At 32.3% G+C, this 20,349-nt stretch overlaps 1 protein-coding gene and 1 pseudogene across 6 annotated transcripts; both read right to left on the reverse strand.

Moving 5' to 3' along the window:
• Positions 1–3,326: 3,326 nt before the first annotated feature.
• LOC106794748 (TMV resistance protein N-like) lies at positions 3,327–12,031 on the reverse strand (annotated as a pseudogene).
• Positions 12,032–14,594: 2,563 nt separating this feature from the next.
• Positions 14,595–17,683, reverse strand: LOC100798302 (L10-interacting MYB domain-containing protein). 6 transcript variants are annotated; one of them, XM_006588815.4, is made up of 5 exons: positions 17,588–17,663; positions 16,279–16,619; positions 16,069–16,201; positions 15,588–15,961; positions 14,595–15,508 (listed from the first exon to the last, which is right to left on the reverse strand). In XM_006588815.4, exons 2-5 carry the CDS (start codon positions 16,609–16,611, stop codon positions 14,798–14,800), a joined length of 1,551 nt encoding a protein of 516 aa, XP_006588878.3. In that variant the 5' UTR covers positions 16,612–16,619; positions 17,588–17,663; the 3' UTR covers positions 14,595–14,797. The 6 variants fall into 6 exon arrangements, with proteins under 6 accessions (XP_006588878.3, XP_006588882.1, XP_025979851.1 ...); XM_006588819.4 differs by having other exon boundaries at positions 16,279–16,428; positions 17,588–17,625; XM_026124066.2 differs by lacking the exon at positions 17,588–17,663 and adding an exon at positions 16,981–17,581 and having other exon boundaries at positions 16,279–16,428.
• Between the last annotated feature and the right edge of the window lie 2,666 nt (positions 17,684–20,349).

Below are 20,349 nucleotides of genomic sequence, written 5' to 3' on the forward strand. Positions count from 1 at the left end.
TGAAGGAAAAAAAAAGGAAAAGAGAATGGTTATGCAGACCTCACCCATTGGTGTTGATGGCTACAGAGATAAGGTTGTTGCTGTGGATTTTTGGTTCTTTTTATTTGTGCAAGTGTGTGTGGGTTCTTTTTCGTATATATGCCTCAATTGGTTCAAAACCATCAGATTTGAATAACTCATTCTATCATCATCAAATGACGTGGCACTAAAATTGACCTCACTAATAGTGTTACTTTAAAATTTAACAGAAGGACTATTTTGCAACACTTTGCAAAAGATAGGGACTATTTTGAATTTTTCATTAAGTTAGGGACTAATATGCAACATGGGTACAAAGTCAGGGACTGAATTGCCTATTTACTCGTTTTGCTATCATCAAATGATGTGGCATCTTTTAAGAGGCACGTCCATGTGCCATGCCACGTCATCCTTTAGTGCCACGTTGGATAGTCCACGTGGCTCTAAAATTGACCTCACTAACAGCGTTACTTTAAAATTTAATGGAAGGACTATTTTGCAACACTTATGCAAAGATAGGGACTATTTTGAATTTAACATTAAGTTAGGGACTAATATGAAAAAATGGATACAATCTCAGGGACTAAATTGTCTATTCACCCATACAATTTATATACAAATCTTAACATGGGTTTTTGTATACAGCATTTTTGGCGTGCTTTGAGGGTAATGTTTGCACTTCCTTTGGTGTTTTAGTGTCACTGATAATGATTCTGACATTGCCTGTAGCTTGAAGTGAGGCCTTACTTGATGGATGAATTGGGAAAGGTTGATGGTGCCTTGTTGGAGTTGACACATGAACATCAGCTTAGGGTTAAGGTGAGCTATGGTACTATTGATATCAATGCAATTGTTACCTATTTGATTTATCAATTACAAATTGAATAACTTGTTATGGTGGATGATCGGATAACTAGTAATAAATTGCAAGTCAAATTCATGGTTTGTTTTATACCGTGTATCAGACTTGTTTCTAATCTTTTGGGTTGTCAGGATGAAATAAGGAACAAGATCTCGACATTGGAGACAACTCTGGTGAATGAAACTCATAATTCTACTTCTTCCTTTTTTTGGTTTGAGAAATATAAACAAACAAGGATGGACTTAGACAAAAAGTTTGACACTCAATATCAGTGTTAGATGTAAGATTTCATTGTCTCCCCTTCCCTTGCCTTTTCTTTCTAGGCATTATGACTATTTTTTTCTACTACATATTTGTATTGTGAGACTTTAATGCATGCAAAAGTTATAAATTGTAGGCCACTATAGTATTTTCTATTCGCATTTTTAATGAGTTTTATGATACCTTTATACAGTGGATTATTTGTGTGGAAAAGGGCATAATGTGTTTCACAATTCTCTTTAAAAAATACTAGTGAAAGGATATAAGATTAATAATTTAATTTGTTTGTGGGAGGAAGACAATCTATCAAAATAAACATCAATTCAAAACTTGGGAATCTGATTTTATTTTATGAAAATTGAATTTGATGGTCCTTTAATATTGATTTAATTTCTTGTTTTAATAACTAAAATTTGACATTGTAGCATTTTTTATACTGGTCTTATAATCTCACCCCACCAAAAAACCAATTTTATTTGATTCTTTTATTCTTCTTCTGGACAATTACTATTTGAACTATTTGAAAAATGAAGAAACTAATGTTTGACCTCTCTCAAATTTTTGTTTTGCAGAAGCACTTGATAATCACTTGACAATTGTTCAACGGATCGTGTACTTAGATCACAAATAGAAAAAAGGAATATCAAAAGTGATGTAGCTTAAGAATAGGCCAAGAGAAAGGTTGCTTTTGAAAAGCAACAACAAGAAAAGGCTAAAGCTGAAGCAGAGCTGCCATAACCTTTATATTTTAGTTGACTGTTAGTTATTTTCAAAATGTTATACATATATGATTTCAAATTTCATTTGACATCAAAACTATGAATGCTTGATGAGCTTAGTTATCACTTATCACCCGTTTACAACTTTTTTTTCTTGTACATTTTCTTTATAGAGAGTAGAAACTTTGGCCCAAATTCCCTTTCATTCATTGTTCATAATTTTTTGGGTGCAGGCCAAACTTAGAGCTGAGGAAGCAAAACCAAAAGTTGGGAGAAAAACAATAATGGAAGCCAAGAATAGGCAGTAATTAAAGATGAATAAAGTGCAGCAATAGAAGCTGAAAGAAGAGCAAAAAAGGAAGTTACTGAAACTTCCAAAAGAGTTACTTCTGGAGGGACCCAACAAGCTATTGCCCATCCAACAAATATTGCATCAAGCCTATCCAATGACAGTGCTAGTTTTTGTTGTTTTCTTGTTTTTCCACATCTAATATGCAAGAATGATTTTCCTTTTTTTACAATTAGTCTATCACTTAGCTGGTAATTTGATTTTCTTTCTACATTTCTATATTAATGTAATTACTATTCTTCTCCCTTGTCTTATCAACACTGGTTTGATGTGGCTACTTGCATAATTTGGTGTGATTTAAGACATTTGAATCTTCTATTTTATCTTAAGTCACCACATTTTTAATTACAAAAGTTCACTTTTGTGCACTTGGTTATTTTCCCTCTTGTTTTTAAATCTTTGTTGTCTTTTGTTCTTGGTTTGATGCTTTGTTGTGGAAAATAAAAACATTGATGCATTGGGATGCTTTGTAAAGTTGTAAGGCTTTGGTGTAATTGGTCTTGATTCATATTGATATGTGCATGTTGGTGTATTCCCTTGCATGCAAAAGTATTAAATATATAGTCATTCAAGATAATTTATTTTTTTCTTAATAGAATACATAAATTTTAAGAATATCTAAAACTATTTATTTGTGTTTTCAAACACCATAACATTCTTTTTCCTAGTCATATCATCATTTTTTTGCATGTCTTGGAAGGTATGTTTTGAAATTGTGGAACTTCCATAACAACTAGCATAACATCAATTATAATGGAAGCTAATACATTTTGAACTCAAGGTTGAGAGATCGGGTAAAATAAATGTTCCTTTTGTTGCAAACATTATAATAAAGTCACTCTTGCACTAACATATCTTAAATATACATAAAATTGTATTGAGTTTTCTTTTTTCTTATATCTTAAGCATCAATTTTTGTGAAGAACAAAAAGAAAGGGACAAAAAATAAAGATAAGACAGAAGCATCCAATCTTTGTCTTAGTTAGCTAGTTGCTCATGTGCATTTTCTCATTCTGTGTATTTGGTGACCTTAGCACATTTAGGGGGTCCTATTTAAGCATTTTTAATGTTTTATGTCATGTGGAAAAATGCTTGGTTTAAATCATGTTCTATATAGTCAAAACTGACCAAACCGAGGTACAACATTATGTTGTTGTGAAATATTTTCTGATCTGCTCCTTGCTTGTGATGTATCTTTCTAAAACAGTAATGTATTTTTTAAAGGAATGATGTAATTGTTGTGATGTATCTTTCCAAATAGCACAAGCAAGCAACCACAATTTAAGAAAGATTTTAAGCCAACACCTTGATAAAAAAAACTACCAATCAGAAGTATTATGTCAACTTGACACGACTTCACCATCCATTCCCCAACTCTTAGAATATTGGGTTCTATGGCACAATTGAGGCCTCCATCCATGTGATCAGACTATGTGGTAAGGAAGATAGTTTAGCATGGTAAATAAATGTTTTTACAAATTCTTTGAACCAAAGTACCAAATATTTATTGCTTCTATACTATAGAAAACATTTATTTTGTCATTTTAAATCAATTTTTTTTCTTATTGAAGTACCAAATATTTATTACTTCTCTGCTATTGGAGTATTTTCAAAGAACTTGACTTGAAAAATTTAAAGAGTTCTTTCGGAGAGATATAGTTCTTCTATGAATTTTTAGCTATGTATTTATAACCAAATATTTGAGAAAATGAAATTGAAATTTAATTTACAAAGGAAAACTCCTATGTCAACCGACTATAATAGGAATGCATTTGTTTATAACTTTATATCAGTGTTAGAATGAATATTCCAATACATTTACTCTATTCAACGTTGGTTAGATCATATTGACTTGTTTATAAATACATATAGATGATTTCTCACTAGACTATTGATCTATTACCAATTCAACCTGGGAATTAAGAAAGCAACTAATATCTGTAAAATTGTGTAGTATATTAAAGTAATCAGTTTTCACCTTGTCCCTTTTCTCCCCCTCTGTAACTTTTAACTTTGTATGTGGGGAAACATTGTAGCTATAAATATTGTTCTTTTTTTACTTGTAAAAGCATATGCAACCTATGTTGATAACTGGTGAAATTTTTTTAGGTTAAAGCAACATAACTTAAATTGGATCAAGCACATGAATTTGTCCAACTTGAATTGAACAATGCTGCAATCTGTCAATTTTAGATTAATTTTACATGTTTGAGAGTCTCTTTGAGATTCTAAAGTTGCTTCTCACTCGCTGCGAACTCCTATTGTAAAGAAGTAAGGAAGAATGGAAAAAAAACTAGCAAGTAAGGAAGAATTTTAGGTTCACGTTACTAGTTCACTGTCTTTAAAGTGTTTCTTCTATTTCCTTCTTCTTTTTTCAATGGATAATTTGTTTACTTAAACCTTGTTTGTGTTTTTCATAGGTTCTTCAATCCATAGATTTTGGCTCTTAGAAAGGAATTCCCAGGGATGTATATGTTGTTGAGACTCGGGTATCTTGTCCAACATTTAAATACTCTATTTGCATCAATGATACAACACCTAATGAATGTCCTTCAAAGCTTCACACAAATATAGTAAGCTAATATTTCATTTTTTGTATAAAGCATATACTTAGAATGACTCATTTGATAACACACAAGCACATGTAACATCAATAGCAAATTTCCCCTTGGTTCAGATTTTGGCATTTGGCCTCGGTGGAATCTCTTGATTGTGTGTTGGATGAATGTTGTCATCTTGCTAAGCTTCCTATTTTTTGACATATAAAGAATCTCTATTATTAATCTTGAACAAACAATATCATGAAACAAAAGATTAAATGAAAATGAATTTAAATTTTTAAAATCTCTTATGTCGTGCTATGTAGTGAACTCATTAACTTTTTTATGATCCTTTAACTGTATTGGTGATGTTCTCTTTTTCTTTACTTTGTTCCATAGCTTAGGTTTGGCATTGTTGAGGATTAGTTGGGACGTTATTTGTGTAGGAAGTTGCATTCCATTCCATTGGTAGATATAAAGTGGATGGATACTTGTATAGTTTTGCTGACAAGCTTAAGATACCGATGACTAGAAAATGGAATGAGGCTATGAATTATCAACATTATGACTAAGAGGGAGAACCAAGTACTTCTAAGTATTGAGCTGAAAGAGATTTTTTATTCAACTTTTGTCACTATTATACCAGTTTTTGTTGATTATAAATATATTGATATGACTTAGTAACAAGCAACTTTATTCTATATATTATCATTTTAACTGTTTCAAAAATTCTAGTAAAGATTAGTGACTTATCCAAAATTATTTGTGTAAGCATATATATCATATTTAGAACTGTATTTTTAATAGTTTGGTACACTTATTAGTTTTTATGCATAGAATAAATATTTTTGTAGGTTAGATTCATTGTGAAACAAAATAAATATTAAAAAATGAACTTAATTTCTACATCATTTGTGACTACAACTGATGTAGAAAGTTTCTTTACAACATTGGTTTTGAGCAAAAAGGTGCTTTCAGCATCAGTTTTTGAACCATCGTCAAAAGTTATCCACTTTCAACGATGACTAATTCAACGACGGTTCTAAACCGATGTTAAAAGTCCTCGAGAATCGATCTTTAAGGCTTTTTCTGTAGTAGTGCTAGAGCAAGTAAAAAATTAGTTACAGTTGTTTTGTTTTATCTACATTGATACCATCGAAGTTGAATCATCTTTCACATTATTATCCAATTATTGATTGTTGGAGCAACAAGAAATTAAAAACACTAGTGCACAGTTCCACATGCGCGTCAAGAAAGCCATAGGATGTTGGTGTTGCACAAATTGTGTCTCAGCAAGTTCCATGTCCACAAATCTTTGCTTTTTCAGTGACAGTTGGCCTTGTGATTTTGAAAAATTGACATCATCATCTAATTTTCTTTTCCTACCACAATTGGTGAATTGAATATCCTCCATGAAACTTTGTTGTTTCAGTACATGGATTCACCAGTTTGTAAGGTTTGTGACGACCATCCAATGTTCCATATAATCTCTAACAAATAAAAGACTGTGTTTGCAACCTCATGCAACTCCTATTAATTCATCAAATTTAGCAACAATAAGGTCTTGTTTAGATAAATTTCTCCAAAATACTTATAGGAGAGAAAAATAATGTAAAATGAATTAAACTTCTCCAATTAGCTAAAAACAACTACCTCAATTTTTGGAAATATTCGACAGGAAAACTTTTATGAATGTTAGAGTGCATAAATGTTTATGGAGAAGTTTATCCAAAATAAACCCTTGATACACTATCAATGACCAAATCAAATTCATAAAAACAATACCTGTTTTAGTAACATGCTTCAACACGAGGAAGTCAAGGATAAGCATCTTTTTGCAGAGAATTGTTTCAAGTTTGGAGGAATCCTTCTAATTTCTTCAAGAATCACATTCATCCAAATTACGGATAGCTAAAAAGCGGTCTTCTTTGATGCATTCAAGAATAACTGTGAAATTATTCAATGATAGGTCTAAGTCATTCACATTAGCAAAATATGGGAGAAATGTTGGAAAAAAATCATCTAACAAGTTGCAATATCAAAGAGAAACATGTTAAACATTTGAAGACATGGTTAAGCTCACTTTTCATGCACCTTTATCCTCCTTAGGCAATACCCACCCTTCCCATTGCCAAGCTTCAATTTCAGACATTTCTGACATCAAGGAAATGTTCCAAATGAAAATAGCAATGCCATAGTGACTTTCCATCATCCTAGGCAACTAAACAGATAAATTCTTTTATCATAGTTCCTTGCAACCTAAGCTTTGTTATATTTCCCATCTTTCCTAATATTTCTGGAAAACTCTTGAGATTGATACAATATGAAAGTTTTAGTTTTTCAAGAGAGGTCAACTTGATGGGTGGAAAACTCTTGAGCTTGTACATAAATTCTTACACTCTCGAAATGAAATTTTTTCCAAATGTGAGAGACAAGATAGATTATGTATTTGTGTTAAATATTGACACATGTCAAAATTCAAACTTGTCAAATTCACCAACTTCTGCAACAACAAGATATATATATATATATATATATATATATATATATATATATATATATATATATATATATATATATATATATATATAAAGCAGCCAACTCAAGTGATGTAAAAAAACTTTTGGTAACTTGCATATAGCAAATTTCTTAGGATGAAAATCATATGGCAAATCATGTGAAGGATATCTCCACCATTCCAATACTCTTAAAGTGTTAGGAAGAAGTTTAGGACCTTTGGAAAAAATACCATTGATAATAATAAGTGTTTTGAGATTTTTCATCTAGTTGAAAGCATTTCCATCCCATTCTACTTTTACTTCATCTTCTTCAAATAAAAGGAAATCCATAAATATTATTTCAATTTGACTTGTTTCCTTTTAACACAAGAAACACAAATCAACAATGCATGCATACATATTAGGAATTCAACATGTATATTTAGAGAAATGTACATAATTTAAAGCAAACAATAATTGTGACATGAGCATATAATAATCAAAACAGATAATAAATGGTTTAGATGATAAACAAAACCATCCACATGTATCAATCTTTTCACCTAATTTTCTTCTAAAACTTGAACTATATCCTTAGGAAACCATAATTAACCTACTACGTTTCCTAGGCTCTTCTGGTGATTCTTTCCTGACAATTTCTTTACCCATGTCCTCTATAAAGTTATGTAGTGTCACCTTACCATCCCATTTAATCTTTACGAGAGATTTTTTAACTAGCACTCCAATATGATATTTCATGCAACTTCCATGATGAGCATGAAGTATATCTTGGACATCTGACAATTCACATTCTTTGAAGCAACAAGTTATGTCAAGAATGTAGAAGCATGTATGATATGAATTTTTGATGATGCCAAAGATAAGCGCTTCTCAAGTTTGATCCAAGCCAAGAGTCACAACTCTTCAGAAAATAACTCCCAAGAGTCACAACTCTTCAGAAAATAACTCCCAAGAGTCACATTTGTTCAAGAGATTTTTGAATGACCATCAAAGGCCTATAAATAGGTGACTTGGGACACAAAATTCCTAAGAGTTTTTCTGAACTAAATTTTCGTATCCTCTCAAAACCAAAATGTCTTATCCTCTCAAAAATATTCCTTGGCCAAACACTTGTGGAAGCAAAGCTTCATGATGAATCAACAATGATTCAAAGATGTTTTGATGATAACAATGATGACAACAAAAGATGATGAACAAAAAGCTCAAGAGAATCAAGAACAAGTCAAGAGTTCAAGAATCAAGAAGAATTCAAGATTCAAGAAGAAAGCCTACAAACGAGATTCAAGATTCAAGATTCAAGATCTCAAGAATCAAGATCAAGATTCAAGACTCAAGATTCAAGAATGAAGAAAAGACTCAATCAAGATAAGTATTAAAAAGTTTTTTTAAAAACTTTGAATAGCACATGAGTTTTTGACAAAACCTTTACCAAAGAGTTTTTACTCTCCAGTAATCGATTACCATATTGTTGTAATCGATTACCAGTAGCAAAATGAGTTTGAAAATGTTTTCAAACTGAATTTACAACGTTCCAAATATTTTCAAAAGGTTGTAATCGATTACAATGTTTTGGTAATCGATTACCAGTGCCCTTGAACGTTGAAATTCAAATTTAAATGTGAAGAGTCATATCCTTTCACTCAAAAGCTTTGTGTAATCGATTACACTTATTTGGTAATCGATTACCAGTGTTTGTTTCTGAAAAATCTAAAGATGTAACTCTTCAAAAAGGTTTTGACTCTTTCAAATGGTTTTTAAGTTTTTCTAAAAGTTATAACTCTTCTGAATGGCCTTCTTGACCAGACATGAAGAGTCTATAAAAGCAAGGTTTTGTTTTTCATTTTCTAACAAATCTTTCGAACAACAATCTTGAACACTAATTTCATACAATCCTTTACAAGCCTTGAATCTCTTTGAACTTCTTCTTCTTCTTTGTACCAAAAGCTTTCTGAAGTTTTCCGGTTTTCTAAACCTTGAAAACTTGTGCTATTCATCCTTTTCATTCTCTTCTCCCTTTGCCAAAAAGAATTCGCCAAGGACTAATCGTCTGAATTCTTTTTGTGTCTCTCTTCTCTCTTTTCCAAAAGAAGGAAGGACTAACCGCCTGAATTCTTTTGTGTCTCCCTTCTCCCTTGTCAAAGAATTCAACACGACACAGTCTGAGAATTCTTTTGATTCTTCCCATTCCCTAATACAAAAGCGTTCAAAGGTTTAACCGCCTGAGAATTCTTTTGTATCCCCATTCACAAAGTATCAAAGGTGTAACAGCCTGAGATCTTTGTCTTAACACATTGGAGGGTACATCCTTTGTGGTACAAGTAAAGGGTACATCTACTTGGGTTTGACTGAGAACAAGAGAGGGTACATCTCTTGTGGATCAGTTCTAGTGGAGGGTACATCCACTAGGTTTAAAGAGAACAAGGGAGGGTACATCCCTTGTGGATCTTTGCTTGTAAAAGGTTTTTTACAAGGTTGAAAGAAATCTCAAGGATCGCAGGTCGCTTGGGGACTGGAGGTAGGCACGGGTTTGTGCTGAACCAGTATAAAAATCCTTGTGTGTTTGTTTCCTTCTTCCCTACTCTTTTACTTTCCACTATGCATTTAATTTCCGTTTTTACTTTCTGTTAAGTTTCTCTTCTACTTCATATTCTCTTAACAACATAAGTAAAAGCCTTAAAAGAGTAATTTTTAATTGGTAAACTTTTAGGAATAATTAATTCAACCCCCCCCCCCCCTTCTTAATTATTCTGAGGCCACTCGATCCAACAACACTTGCATATTCAATAAGGAATCTTGATTGATCTTCAATTGTAATATCTTTCTCTTAAAGAGAGAATTCTTCTTCTTCGTCTTATTCAAAGATATTTGGTTAAGAGAACGAGAGTCTCTTAAGATGTAAGGATTTCTGAACACAAGGGAAGGGTTGTCCCTGTGTGGTTCAGACTTTGTAAAAGGCATTTTACAAGATAGTGAAAATCTCAAGCGGGTTGCTTGGGGACTGGACGTAGGCACAGGGCGTGGCTGAACCAGTATAAAAATTGAGTTTGCATTCACTCTTCCCTTAAACTTCTTTTATTTATTTTTATTTATCTTTTGCTTTAAAGAAGTTTATTTTTAATTATCTTTTGAATAATTCATATTAAGGGTGCATTGTTAATCCAAAAAGAGAGAGTGAAATTTTTAATTGGGGAATAGTTTTTGTATCTTAATTCAACCTCCCCTTCTTAAGATAACTAAGGCCACTTGTCTAACAAAGAAAAACAGTTTGCATATCTTCTTCCAAACCATCATAGCTTACCTTTAGTGCCTCTTGAATTGTTTTATTAGGAACTCTTTCGTATCGGTTTAAAGTAGATTTTCATTTTTCTATATTTCCTCCAAATAAGTTGGAACTTATTACTTCGAAAGCTAATGGAAGGCCTGAAGCATAAGTTATTGCTTGATTCAAAACATCCTTGAAATGTGGATCAATTTTTTCCAACTTAAAAGCTTTCCAACTAAGTAATTGAAGAGCATCTTCCTCATTTAATTCTTTCACCTCGTACATTCTTTCAACACCGTGATGAGCTAACAACTTTTGGTCCCAAGTTGTGATGATGACTCTACTGCCAAGACCAAACCAATTAGGTCTTCCAACAATAGCCTATAGATGATCATGTTTGTTAACATCATCTACAATCAAAAGAACCTTTTTTTTCTAGAGCTTATGTTGTATTATCAAAATTCCTTGCCTGACACTTAATAACTTAATGTGCTTCTCTCTAACTGTTTCAAAAAGAAGGTTGCTTTGAAGATGTTGTAACCTATGTTTGTTTGAAGTTTCTCAAACGTTTTCAAGAAAACATAAACTTTCAAAATGATGAGCAATGAATTATAAACAGCAACAACAACTGTTGTTTTACCTATGCCTTTAAGTTTGTGCATCCTAACCATGTGGACAACATCATCAAAACCAACATCTAGAAGTTTTCTTACTTTTTGCACTTGTGACTCTAGTCCAACTGGGTAATCCACAATTGGTTAAGGAGCACGATTAATCTTGCAAGAGACGAATTCGACAATCTTCTGAATAAACTCATATTCATATTTGTCCCTATTCCATAAATGTGTTTTGTGGGAAGTCATACTAAACATACGGCTCATGTCCATGTCTTGACGTGTATGTATATTGTTTAGGGTTAGTAAGTACTTTCATCTCTTGAAATTTAACATTAATTAAAATTTTATCAAAGAAGTGAAAATTAATGATTTAAAATAAGATCGGTGAGGAAGGGCACCCATGTGTGAAATGATAGCCAGACAAGCTACTACTTCACGCATAGCCTTCTTCCATTCCTCCAGCTTCTGTATGTTATGCTTGAACTTCTTTTCATGATTAGCCAATGCTTCTCCAAAACTACCTTTGTGGTGTCGCACATGAGAAGGTCCACGTAATAAAAAACTAGCAAAACCAAGAGACCCTTCCCCTTAATAAAGTTAAGGATGTAAGCAAGTTCATTTAAGCAAAAGGAGGAAGATGTATAGTTTTGGGAAAGGAAGATGATGAAAATTCTGGACTCTTGAATTGCCTTCTCAAGCGCAGAGGTGATTCAATCCCCTCTGTGGAGGTCTTGGTCATCGATGAAGGTGTGAATTCCTTTGTCATGAAGAGCTTTGTAGAGATTTCCAGTGAAACCATGACGAGTATCTTCGCCTCTGAAGCTCAGGAACACATCATAGGTGAGTCTATAGCTAAATGAAGAAGAGGATGATTGCATAGCCATGAAACTAAGAAGAAAAATTAGTGTGATTGTGGATGGAGTACTAGATCTCTAAAGCCAAACAAGAATACAAACCTGTATCATTTTGGTGAAGCTCTGTATGTCTTTTTCTTTGTGGCCGTGTGTATCGGCCAGCAAGGTTCAAGTCACAGCTTGTATAGATTAAACAAACTGTTGAAATTTCTAAAATTATACATTTTTTAAGAGTCGTATAGTCTTCTTGCTGATTGATTTATTATTACAATTGCAACTAGATATTCTCCGGCCCTAGTCAAACTATTGTTTAACAAATCTCTAAAATACTAACAAATTTTCTTTAGTAAATTTTAGGAGCAAACATCATTTTGTTATTATCAAACACCATATAGCTTTCTATTTGTGTAATTGTATCATACACATTTAAATACTTTCCTGAAAAAAAAAAACATATTTAATTTAAATACTTACAAATGTTCTGCAGACTTCAGATTGGATATGCCAAGAGCTAAAAAAAAAACTTCGTACCCCATTGCCCGGAGGCTCTTCGCTATGCGAAGGTATGGGGGAGGGATGTTGTACGCAGCCTTACCCTTGATATGCCAAGAGCTAAATTTCCAATTAAACCTATGGAAGATGAGTCGGTAAAACCTGATTGTAAAGTTCATCTTCAAGTTATGATGCTTCACCAGTTTTAGGTATCTGAAGTTGGAGTTATAGCAATAGCGGCATATGTAACTTACCTAACAAAGCCAAAAATAAAAGAAAATATACATCAAATCTAATAGTACTTACGTCTTCATCAAAATGCTTGCTCCCAAGTGTTCACATTAAATGTTCATCTGTTGAAAAGCAAACGATTTTAGTGATATTGCGTAAATGAAAGACAAGTCAAACTTATGAACTGATCATTGAAGAAAAACGATAACTTAATTATAATCTCTGTTGAACCACACATGCATTCTTCATATAACACTTCTTCACTTACTTGAAACCCAGTACTTATCTGTGGTTTTTCATCATATGGTCCATTTGGCTACGTTGAAATTAAATAAGTTTCAATTCAGCGCAATTGGATTCAGACGAGAGGTGATTGACATGATCAAGGTTAGGAGTTGGTTGTGGCTTAAGGCTAGGCTAGAAATAGAAATCTCTTCCATTTCACTCTATGAGTGGTGGACAAATCCTTCTTCTTGTATGTCCTCTAACTGCACTTTGATGAACACATCTTAATGTATTTGAGCTTGGGGTATCCCTTCTGCAGAATTTTTCTTTTGATCAATTTCTGAGTATTAGATACTACTGTGTTTGCTGGTAGCTTGATGGTGTAAAAGTTAAATAGTGGTTGGATGTTTGGATGTACTTTTTGATTTTTCAGCTAGCTCATGGAAATGGATAAGCATTGTGTTAGATTTCAACTTAAAATCAATTGACACTAAGTGTGAAGTTGTCTAACAAATATATAAGCTACACACCTCAAGAATTAAGGCAGGTGACGTGGGAGTTCCTAATACATTACAGTTCAACTGATTGTATAGACCTAAGAGAATCTTGGTAATTATTGGTAGACATGCCTCGTGTAAATTTGAAGGAGTAAAAAAATGAAATTTTAATTGGGAGGATTAAAAAAGATAGATCTCTATATTTGAGTGACTAAAAACAAATGGGATTTAAGCTACTTAGCTTAAATATAGGATTTAAGATCTCTATATTTGAGTGACTAAAAAAGATAGATCTCTATATTTTTGAGCTACTTAGCTCAAAAATAGGATTTAAGATTAAAAAAATGGGTGGTTGAATCTTAAATCTGTATTTTGGAAAAATGAGTTGACCAAATCCCCATCGGGAATTTGCCAGGAGATTCCTCATTCAATTTCGAGCATTTTGACATATTATGGGCCTCAAACGGATATTCCTATCAAAAGTTATACTGGTTTCAATTTTTGGTACAAAAAAGCATTTCGCCGTACATCACTGTGGGCATCCTAAATCGCCACTAGGACTGGCGGTATCACTGCTGCATGGCTATCTCGCCATCAGCAGTGGCGGTTTGCCTTTCTCGCCGGTTGCAGTGGCGAGTCCACTGCCACGTGTTTGCACGAGGCGGTTTCGCCATTGTTGCTGGCATTTTACATGGATTTTACGTAGTAAAATAGCCCCATGTTGGAATTTGTTTTAAAACAGCCCTATTTTCAGAATTAGTTTGTAAAAGAAGCCCTATTAGGACAATTTGCCGTGCAGTTTATTATTACTTAAAACTTTCAAATTCACCGCTGGATGTTGTGTGTCTTAGAAGTTTCATTTAACATAAGTGAACTCTGCCTCCTTTTCAAACATCCCCCCACTTCTTTGTATTTCATTATTTTAAGACTTAAATTTGTTTTTAGTCACTCAAATATAGAGATCTATCTTTTTTAATCCTCCCAATTAAAATTTCATTTTTTTACTCCTTCAAATTTACTAAATGCTCTTTTTAGTCGCTTGCTGCAGTAAAAAAACATCCCGATTTATACATCCAAACCGCCAAAAAATATAAATTTTAATTTAAGGAACTAAAAAAGATAATCCAAAATTTGAGGGACTAAAAATATATTTAAACATTATTTTAACAGACAGAAGTTAGCTTTCGACTTTAATCTCTTGTCATATAAATGTTGACAAAGATAAACAAAAAATAATTCTTCTAGTTTCAAATATGTACATGTGAACACATAAAGTTATGGCTTGGTTTGCATGCAGTCTAACAAAACTTGAAAAGTCTGACTATAAATGAACCAGCCTGAGGTTCACCAATCACTGCGAACGAAGCTTTCTCAATAACCATTTCTTTCTCAAAGGAGCAGCCAGTGCCAGAAACATCCTCCCTCTTGTCTCATCTTCCAAAAAATCACAGGCATCTAATATTAAATCATCATCCAGGTCTGGTATAGCCTGAAGCACCCTGATAACATTATCTACAGAAAAATTATCTTCTTTCTTTGCTTTCTGGGTTAGTGATGTTACTGCAACAGCTATATGCTCTCTTGCCTTCTTAGACTCATTCAAGGTTGGGGGCATCTTAGGTTGATGCCTTTTTAGGTGACCAGGAACATTTTTTCCAACATGTTGTAATGCTTGATTATCTGCAATAGCAAGAGACTGAGTTTCTCTTGCAGAGTTCTCCTCACCACCAATATGCAACACTTCTTTATCTGCATTAGGCAGAGGCTGAGTTTCTCTGGTAAAATTATTTTCACCACCTATATCTGATGCTCCTTTATCTGCATTAGGTAGTGGATGAGTATCTGGGACAAAGTTATTGCCCCAAGAAGATTCCTTTTCAAGATTTGATGCTCCTTTATCTGCATTAGGTAGCTGAGTATCTGGGACAGAGTTATTGCCCCCAGAAGATTCATTTTCAAGATTTGACTTGCAACCTGCAGTAACATCATTACGACATACTATGCACATGCCGGAATAAAAAGGCATGCTTTTAATTTTATAGAGCCGGAAGTTGTGATGTACCTGCAGTCACGAATAAGTGATAGTAGTAGAAAATCAAAAAGAAAAATGAAAATGACCACGAGGCAAGAACACTTTATACCCTGATGCATTTTCGCCATACTTGTTCATCAGCCACAACCTTGTGCTGTGTCTTATCCCAAATAAAGCCTTCTTTGCCAAGGAGAACATTTATAGAACAGTAATGCCTTCTCAGGACATTAAAACGGTTTCTCAAGACAATTCTACCATAATGACATAAAAATCGTTTGTTAAATGATTCTGTCATGTCTACCCATGCTTTCCTCCTGAATGTAGTGCCAATCTTGTTCCCTTTACACACCTGGTCCACCATAAGTTCAACAAAAAATTGGTCCATCATTGGAGACCAGTCAATTCTACCTTGATTAACAACTGCTGGGGGAGTTTGATCATCCACTCCTTTACTAGTCATAGTCTTGTCATCCAAATCTTTTTCTGTGAGAAGAATTAAAAATGTTTGAGCATGATGAAAATACCAACAGTAAATGAATAAATTTGGTAAAGAAATTTCAAGTTTCAACCATCAAGGCATTTGTTTCTACCTTCGTATTCAAAATCTACATCAAAACACGAAAGGCTGTATCTCCCATCAGCAACTGCATGGCCATAAATTATGCACAAATCATCATAATACGGAATGACTCTTTTTTTGAAAGGTTGAGCATCAGGATGGGCCTGCATGCAGAAAAACAGCCATAATTGCAATGTAACAATTCATTAGTGCTTTCGAAATATTGGATGACAATGTATACCTTTATACATTCATCCCATGCTTTATCATCAGCTACTATCATGTTTTGTGTCCCATCCCACTGAAATCCCTTTTGACCAACTATCATTTTCATATCATTGTATTGCTTCCTGAATCTTTTGTGACGGTTCTTCAACACTTCTACATCATACTTGAAACCAAACTTGGTGTTAAATTGTTTAATCATGTCTACCCAGGCTTGTCTGCTAAACACTTTCCCAGTTTTATTCCCTTTGTGAACATGGGACAGCAAAAGTTCTAGAAAATATCGGTCTTGAGATGGAGTCCAGTTAGCCCTCAATTTTTCCAAACTAGGGGAAGAATCATCTCCCATTATATTAACTGTAATTTAAACTGATTAGTATCTAAGAAGCATGGTGAAATTCCTCTAATCTTTGGACACTTGAACCCAGATAAATATGCACATAGACACTAAATAATAATAACAATATCCTTAGAATAAATAATACAATGTCATATGATCAGAAACTATCATGGATGATCAGTGTTACCAATGGCAGATGGCAGAAAATGGCAGAAGGCCAAAGTTCTGCCATATAAACACGCCATTGTGGCCTATGGTGCCGCCATAACGGACCTCCCTTCACAAATTGCCTAGGGCGGTTGGCAAAAAATCCATCATGGCAACACCATTTAACAACATTGTTAATATGATAAGTTGGTTGGTTTTTATAATAACTACCTTGGTCATACCAAGTTACCAGCAATGATTCTTTATTGGTTGAGACTTGACGGTGTAAAAACTTTTACATTGATAGTACATGTCTACAACAACAAAATAATAAATAAAAGTCAAAGGAACAGTGGCAGATATATCAGGATTACTACAGTGCACACCACCTTGAAATCTACCCTTACTCTGGCACATGATCTTTTTGCTAGCAAACACTATCATATTTCAAAATATATTTTGCTACGTTTTCTATACCTGTAACAAAGGTAATAATGCTTAATTTTGCCGCTACAAAAGCCAAACAAAATACACAAAATTCAGCTTAAAATCGTTATACAACATTGACCCAACTCCTTCCTTTCACGAGAAATCAGTTCCATGGTACATTCTCCTCCTCAAGATTTCAAGATAAATTTTATGCCTAACTCACACTGAAAGGTTTGAATTTTAGCAGCCAAACAAGGAAGGCATACCAGAGGGGCATTCAACAAACAATCAATTTCGATCTCCCAAACAATTTCGCCAAACGCGACATTGATGAATGGAACGTGATCGAACCCTAATTCTCTGTTTGGATGCTCAGAGAGAAAGAAAAGAAAAAGAAAAAGGGACTTACCAAAGAGGAAAGACAAACAGCGACGAAGAATAGCAGCGAGCCAAGCAAGTGTTTGAGAAGTGAGAAGAAAAGGAAGTTTTTTGTAATTGTGCTGTGGGCCCCGACGCTGATCTGACATGGAACTAAAGAAAATAGAATTATCTTGGGATTAAAAGATAGATAGAATGAAAATAAAAAAACAATATATATATATATATATATATATATAATATTTTTGGAAGTGTGGATCTTATGTAAGATTTAGATAATTTTATTTTTTTATTTCTCTTGATCAAACACACTTGTAATGAAAGGCACGTTTGATTGTTCCTATCTGGATACATATTGTTTGTAGTTGTTTCTTATTATTTCATTTGTTTAGCTTTTTAATTATTATAAAAAACTTAGGTGAGTTTTGTTGTTTTGAAGTATGTTCTTAACATTTACACGAACTTTGGAAGAAAAGTGAGAGAAAAAAATATAGAGAGGGAAAAAAATATGAATAATAATGTCTTTTTTTAAAAGAAAAACTAATAAGTAATCCGTAAATACGCACGTATCCATGCGCACTTGACGATTTAATCTATGAGAATGCATTTTAAGGGATCACACCAAAGAAAATAGTAATAGGTACACAGCTAAATAAGAATACAAATCCATGAACTTGATAACAAAAAAAAAAAAACTATAATCGACGATTCATAATTAAAGTAGCTAAACATCTAACCCTCTTACACACATGTCATGAATCATTCACTTTAATTGTATTTCAAAATATCATTTAGTTCTATATTCTAAAAGTACTTAACTAAAGAATACAAAATAAAGTACAATATGAAATCAATTAGTATATTGCAGCCAACAAATTAAGTATTTATAAGTCATATATATACTTGTATGCTTCAATTAACTACCACTTAAATTCATATAAAAATAAGAATTAACTTTTAGTAACAAAAATTCAAAAAAAAAAAACAAATTTACTTTTTAAAAAATTTAATTTATTTTTTTTCTCCTCTCTCATTTTCTTTTCTCTAAAAACAAACATAAGTATAAAGGATGCCTATAGATCCCTTTTTAACAAAATTCTTACATTAGTAAGGATATTTAAACTTTTAAACTTGTGGTTATATGAGATACAATTTTAATCCTTATAATTAAATCAACTTGTGCTCTATACTTACTTTAAAGGATACATGCTTAGTTTAAATTAAAGGTAAATATTTATTTATTAAGGAAATTACATTAAATATTTTTTATTAAAAATGAAAATTGTGGAGCTTATAAGATAATTTGACATTATGGGCATAAATATTAATGACTTCTATATCACCAAGTTCAACATGGTAGATGATCATGAAAAACTGATGAACAAAAAGGTCAGAAGATATTTGATTATTATCTTGAAGTGACATTAAAGTCCAGATTCACCAACAGCAAAGATAAAGCATACCCTGTTGGATTCACTTTCGTAGTCCCATTTCAGTTTATTATGATGAAAGTTTTTTGTTTGCCATGGTTTCAGAAATAGGCAAGCATATTAATGTAGACTCTAATAACTTACGGGTTGAGAGAGAGATTTGTTAAAGTTCTTTTGAGAGATTTCATTCAAATTATTGTTTAAATAACTAGGAGTGACAAAATACTTTTGTGTTTATTAATCTTTGAGAGAGATTAAAGGTGTATAAAAAATACCTAGAAAATATTTGTGTAAGTTAGAAATAACATGATAAAATACATGTTTTATAATCAAATTTTGATTATTAAAATTTTTTATGAAAAAAACTAGACATAGTTTTTGAATTTGATTTAACTAGTATAAATTAAGTGTTTTTTTTTCTCTTTTTATTGCTTTAACTTATTTTTTATTGAGTTTATTTTAATACACCTTGAACACCCAAGTTCTTGGTAAATTTCGTTTTGAGGATACTGTTTTTAGCTTCTTTGAACAATCTCTGGCTTAAACCATGCTTTACTAAACTTGGCCAAAAAAAAACTTAAAATTGAATGACTTAAATAATAATATTAATATATATTTAAAAATTAACCGTGTTCAAAATATATATTTAAAATTTAAAAATTGGATGACACTTAGCAATAAAAAAAATAAAAAACAGACGGATATAATTAACATATATATTAATATATTACATACTAAAAAAATTAAAATTAGAATGACTTAAATAATAATGAGTTTAATATCTATGCATGTAGTTTTACATTATCATTCAATCACAAATTATCATTTATATTACTTTAAAATAATTATTTTAAAAATTAACAAATTTATTATATATAATAGATTATAATTGAATCATCATGTAAAACTTCATATATAATTAATGCATAACTTATTTTTTCTAATAATATTAATATATATTTAAAAATTAACACATCTATTTTTTTTTATATTCAAAGTGATAATTTATTATGTTCGTGAAAGCAATTAAGGAGTTAAAAGGTAGTTTCAATATTGACACTTAGCCTCGTCTAATCTTTTACTCTGCTAAGGTGTCCATTAATTTGAGCATCTGAGTATTCTTAATGACACATATTCACCTACCATGATTTTTTAAATTAAGTTTTTACATATTAAAATTTTGTAATTTATTGGACTCCCTCCACCCACCGACACACACTAAAATTTATAAAGACATGTACATTTAATGCTAACTTTAAAAATATAATTAAATAGCAAACTCCTAATTGAATTCCTTTCGTACTAAAACTTTATGCAACATGCAAGTAAAAAAAAAATATGCAACTGACCAAGCACTAGGATG

The sequence above is a fragment of the Glycine max genome, chromosome 10, assembly GCF_000004515.6.
Source record: "Glycine max cultivar Williams 82 chromosome 10, Glycine_max_v4.0, whole genome shotgun sequence".
NCBI lineage: Eukaryota > Viridiplantae > Streptophyta > Magnoliopsida > Fabales > Fabaceae > Glycine > Glycine max.

What these genes read in the sequence shown, in the direction of transcription:
- LOC100798302 (XM_006588815.4), bottom strand. Translation starts at nt 16,611, where the DNA reads ATGGGAGATGATTCTTCCCCTAGTTTGGAAAAATTGAGGGCTAACTGG. An exon ending in CATGGGATGAATGTATAAAG is followed by an intron (nt 16,202 to 16,278) that starts GTATACATTGTC and finishes TTCTGCATGCAG; the next exon opens with GCCCATCCTGATGCTCAACC. An exon ending in TGTAGATTTTGAATACGAAG is followed by an intron (nt 15,962 to 16,068) that starts GTAGAAACAAAT and finishes TTCTTCTCACAG; the next exon opens with AAAAAGATTTGGATGACAAG.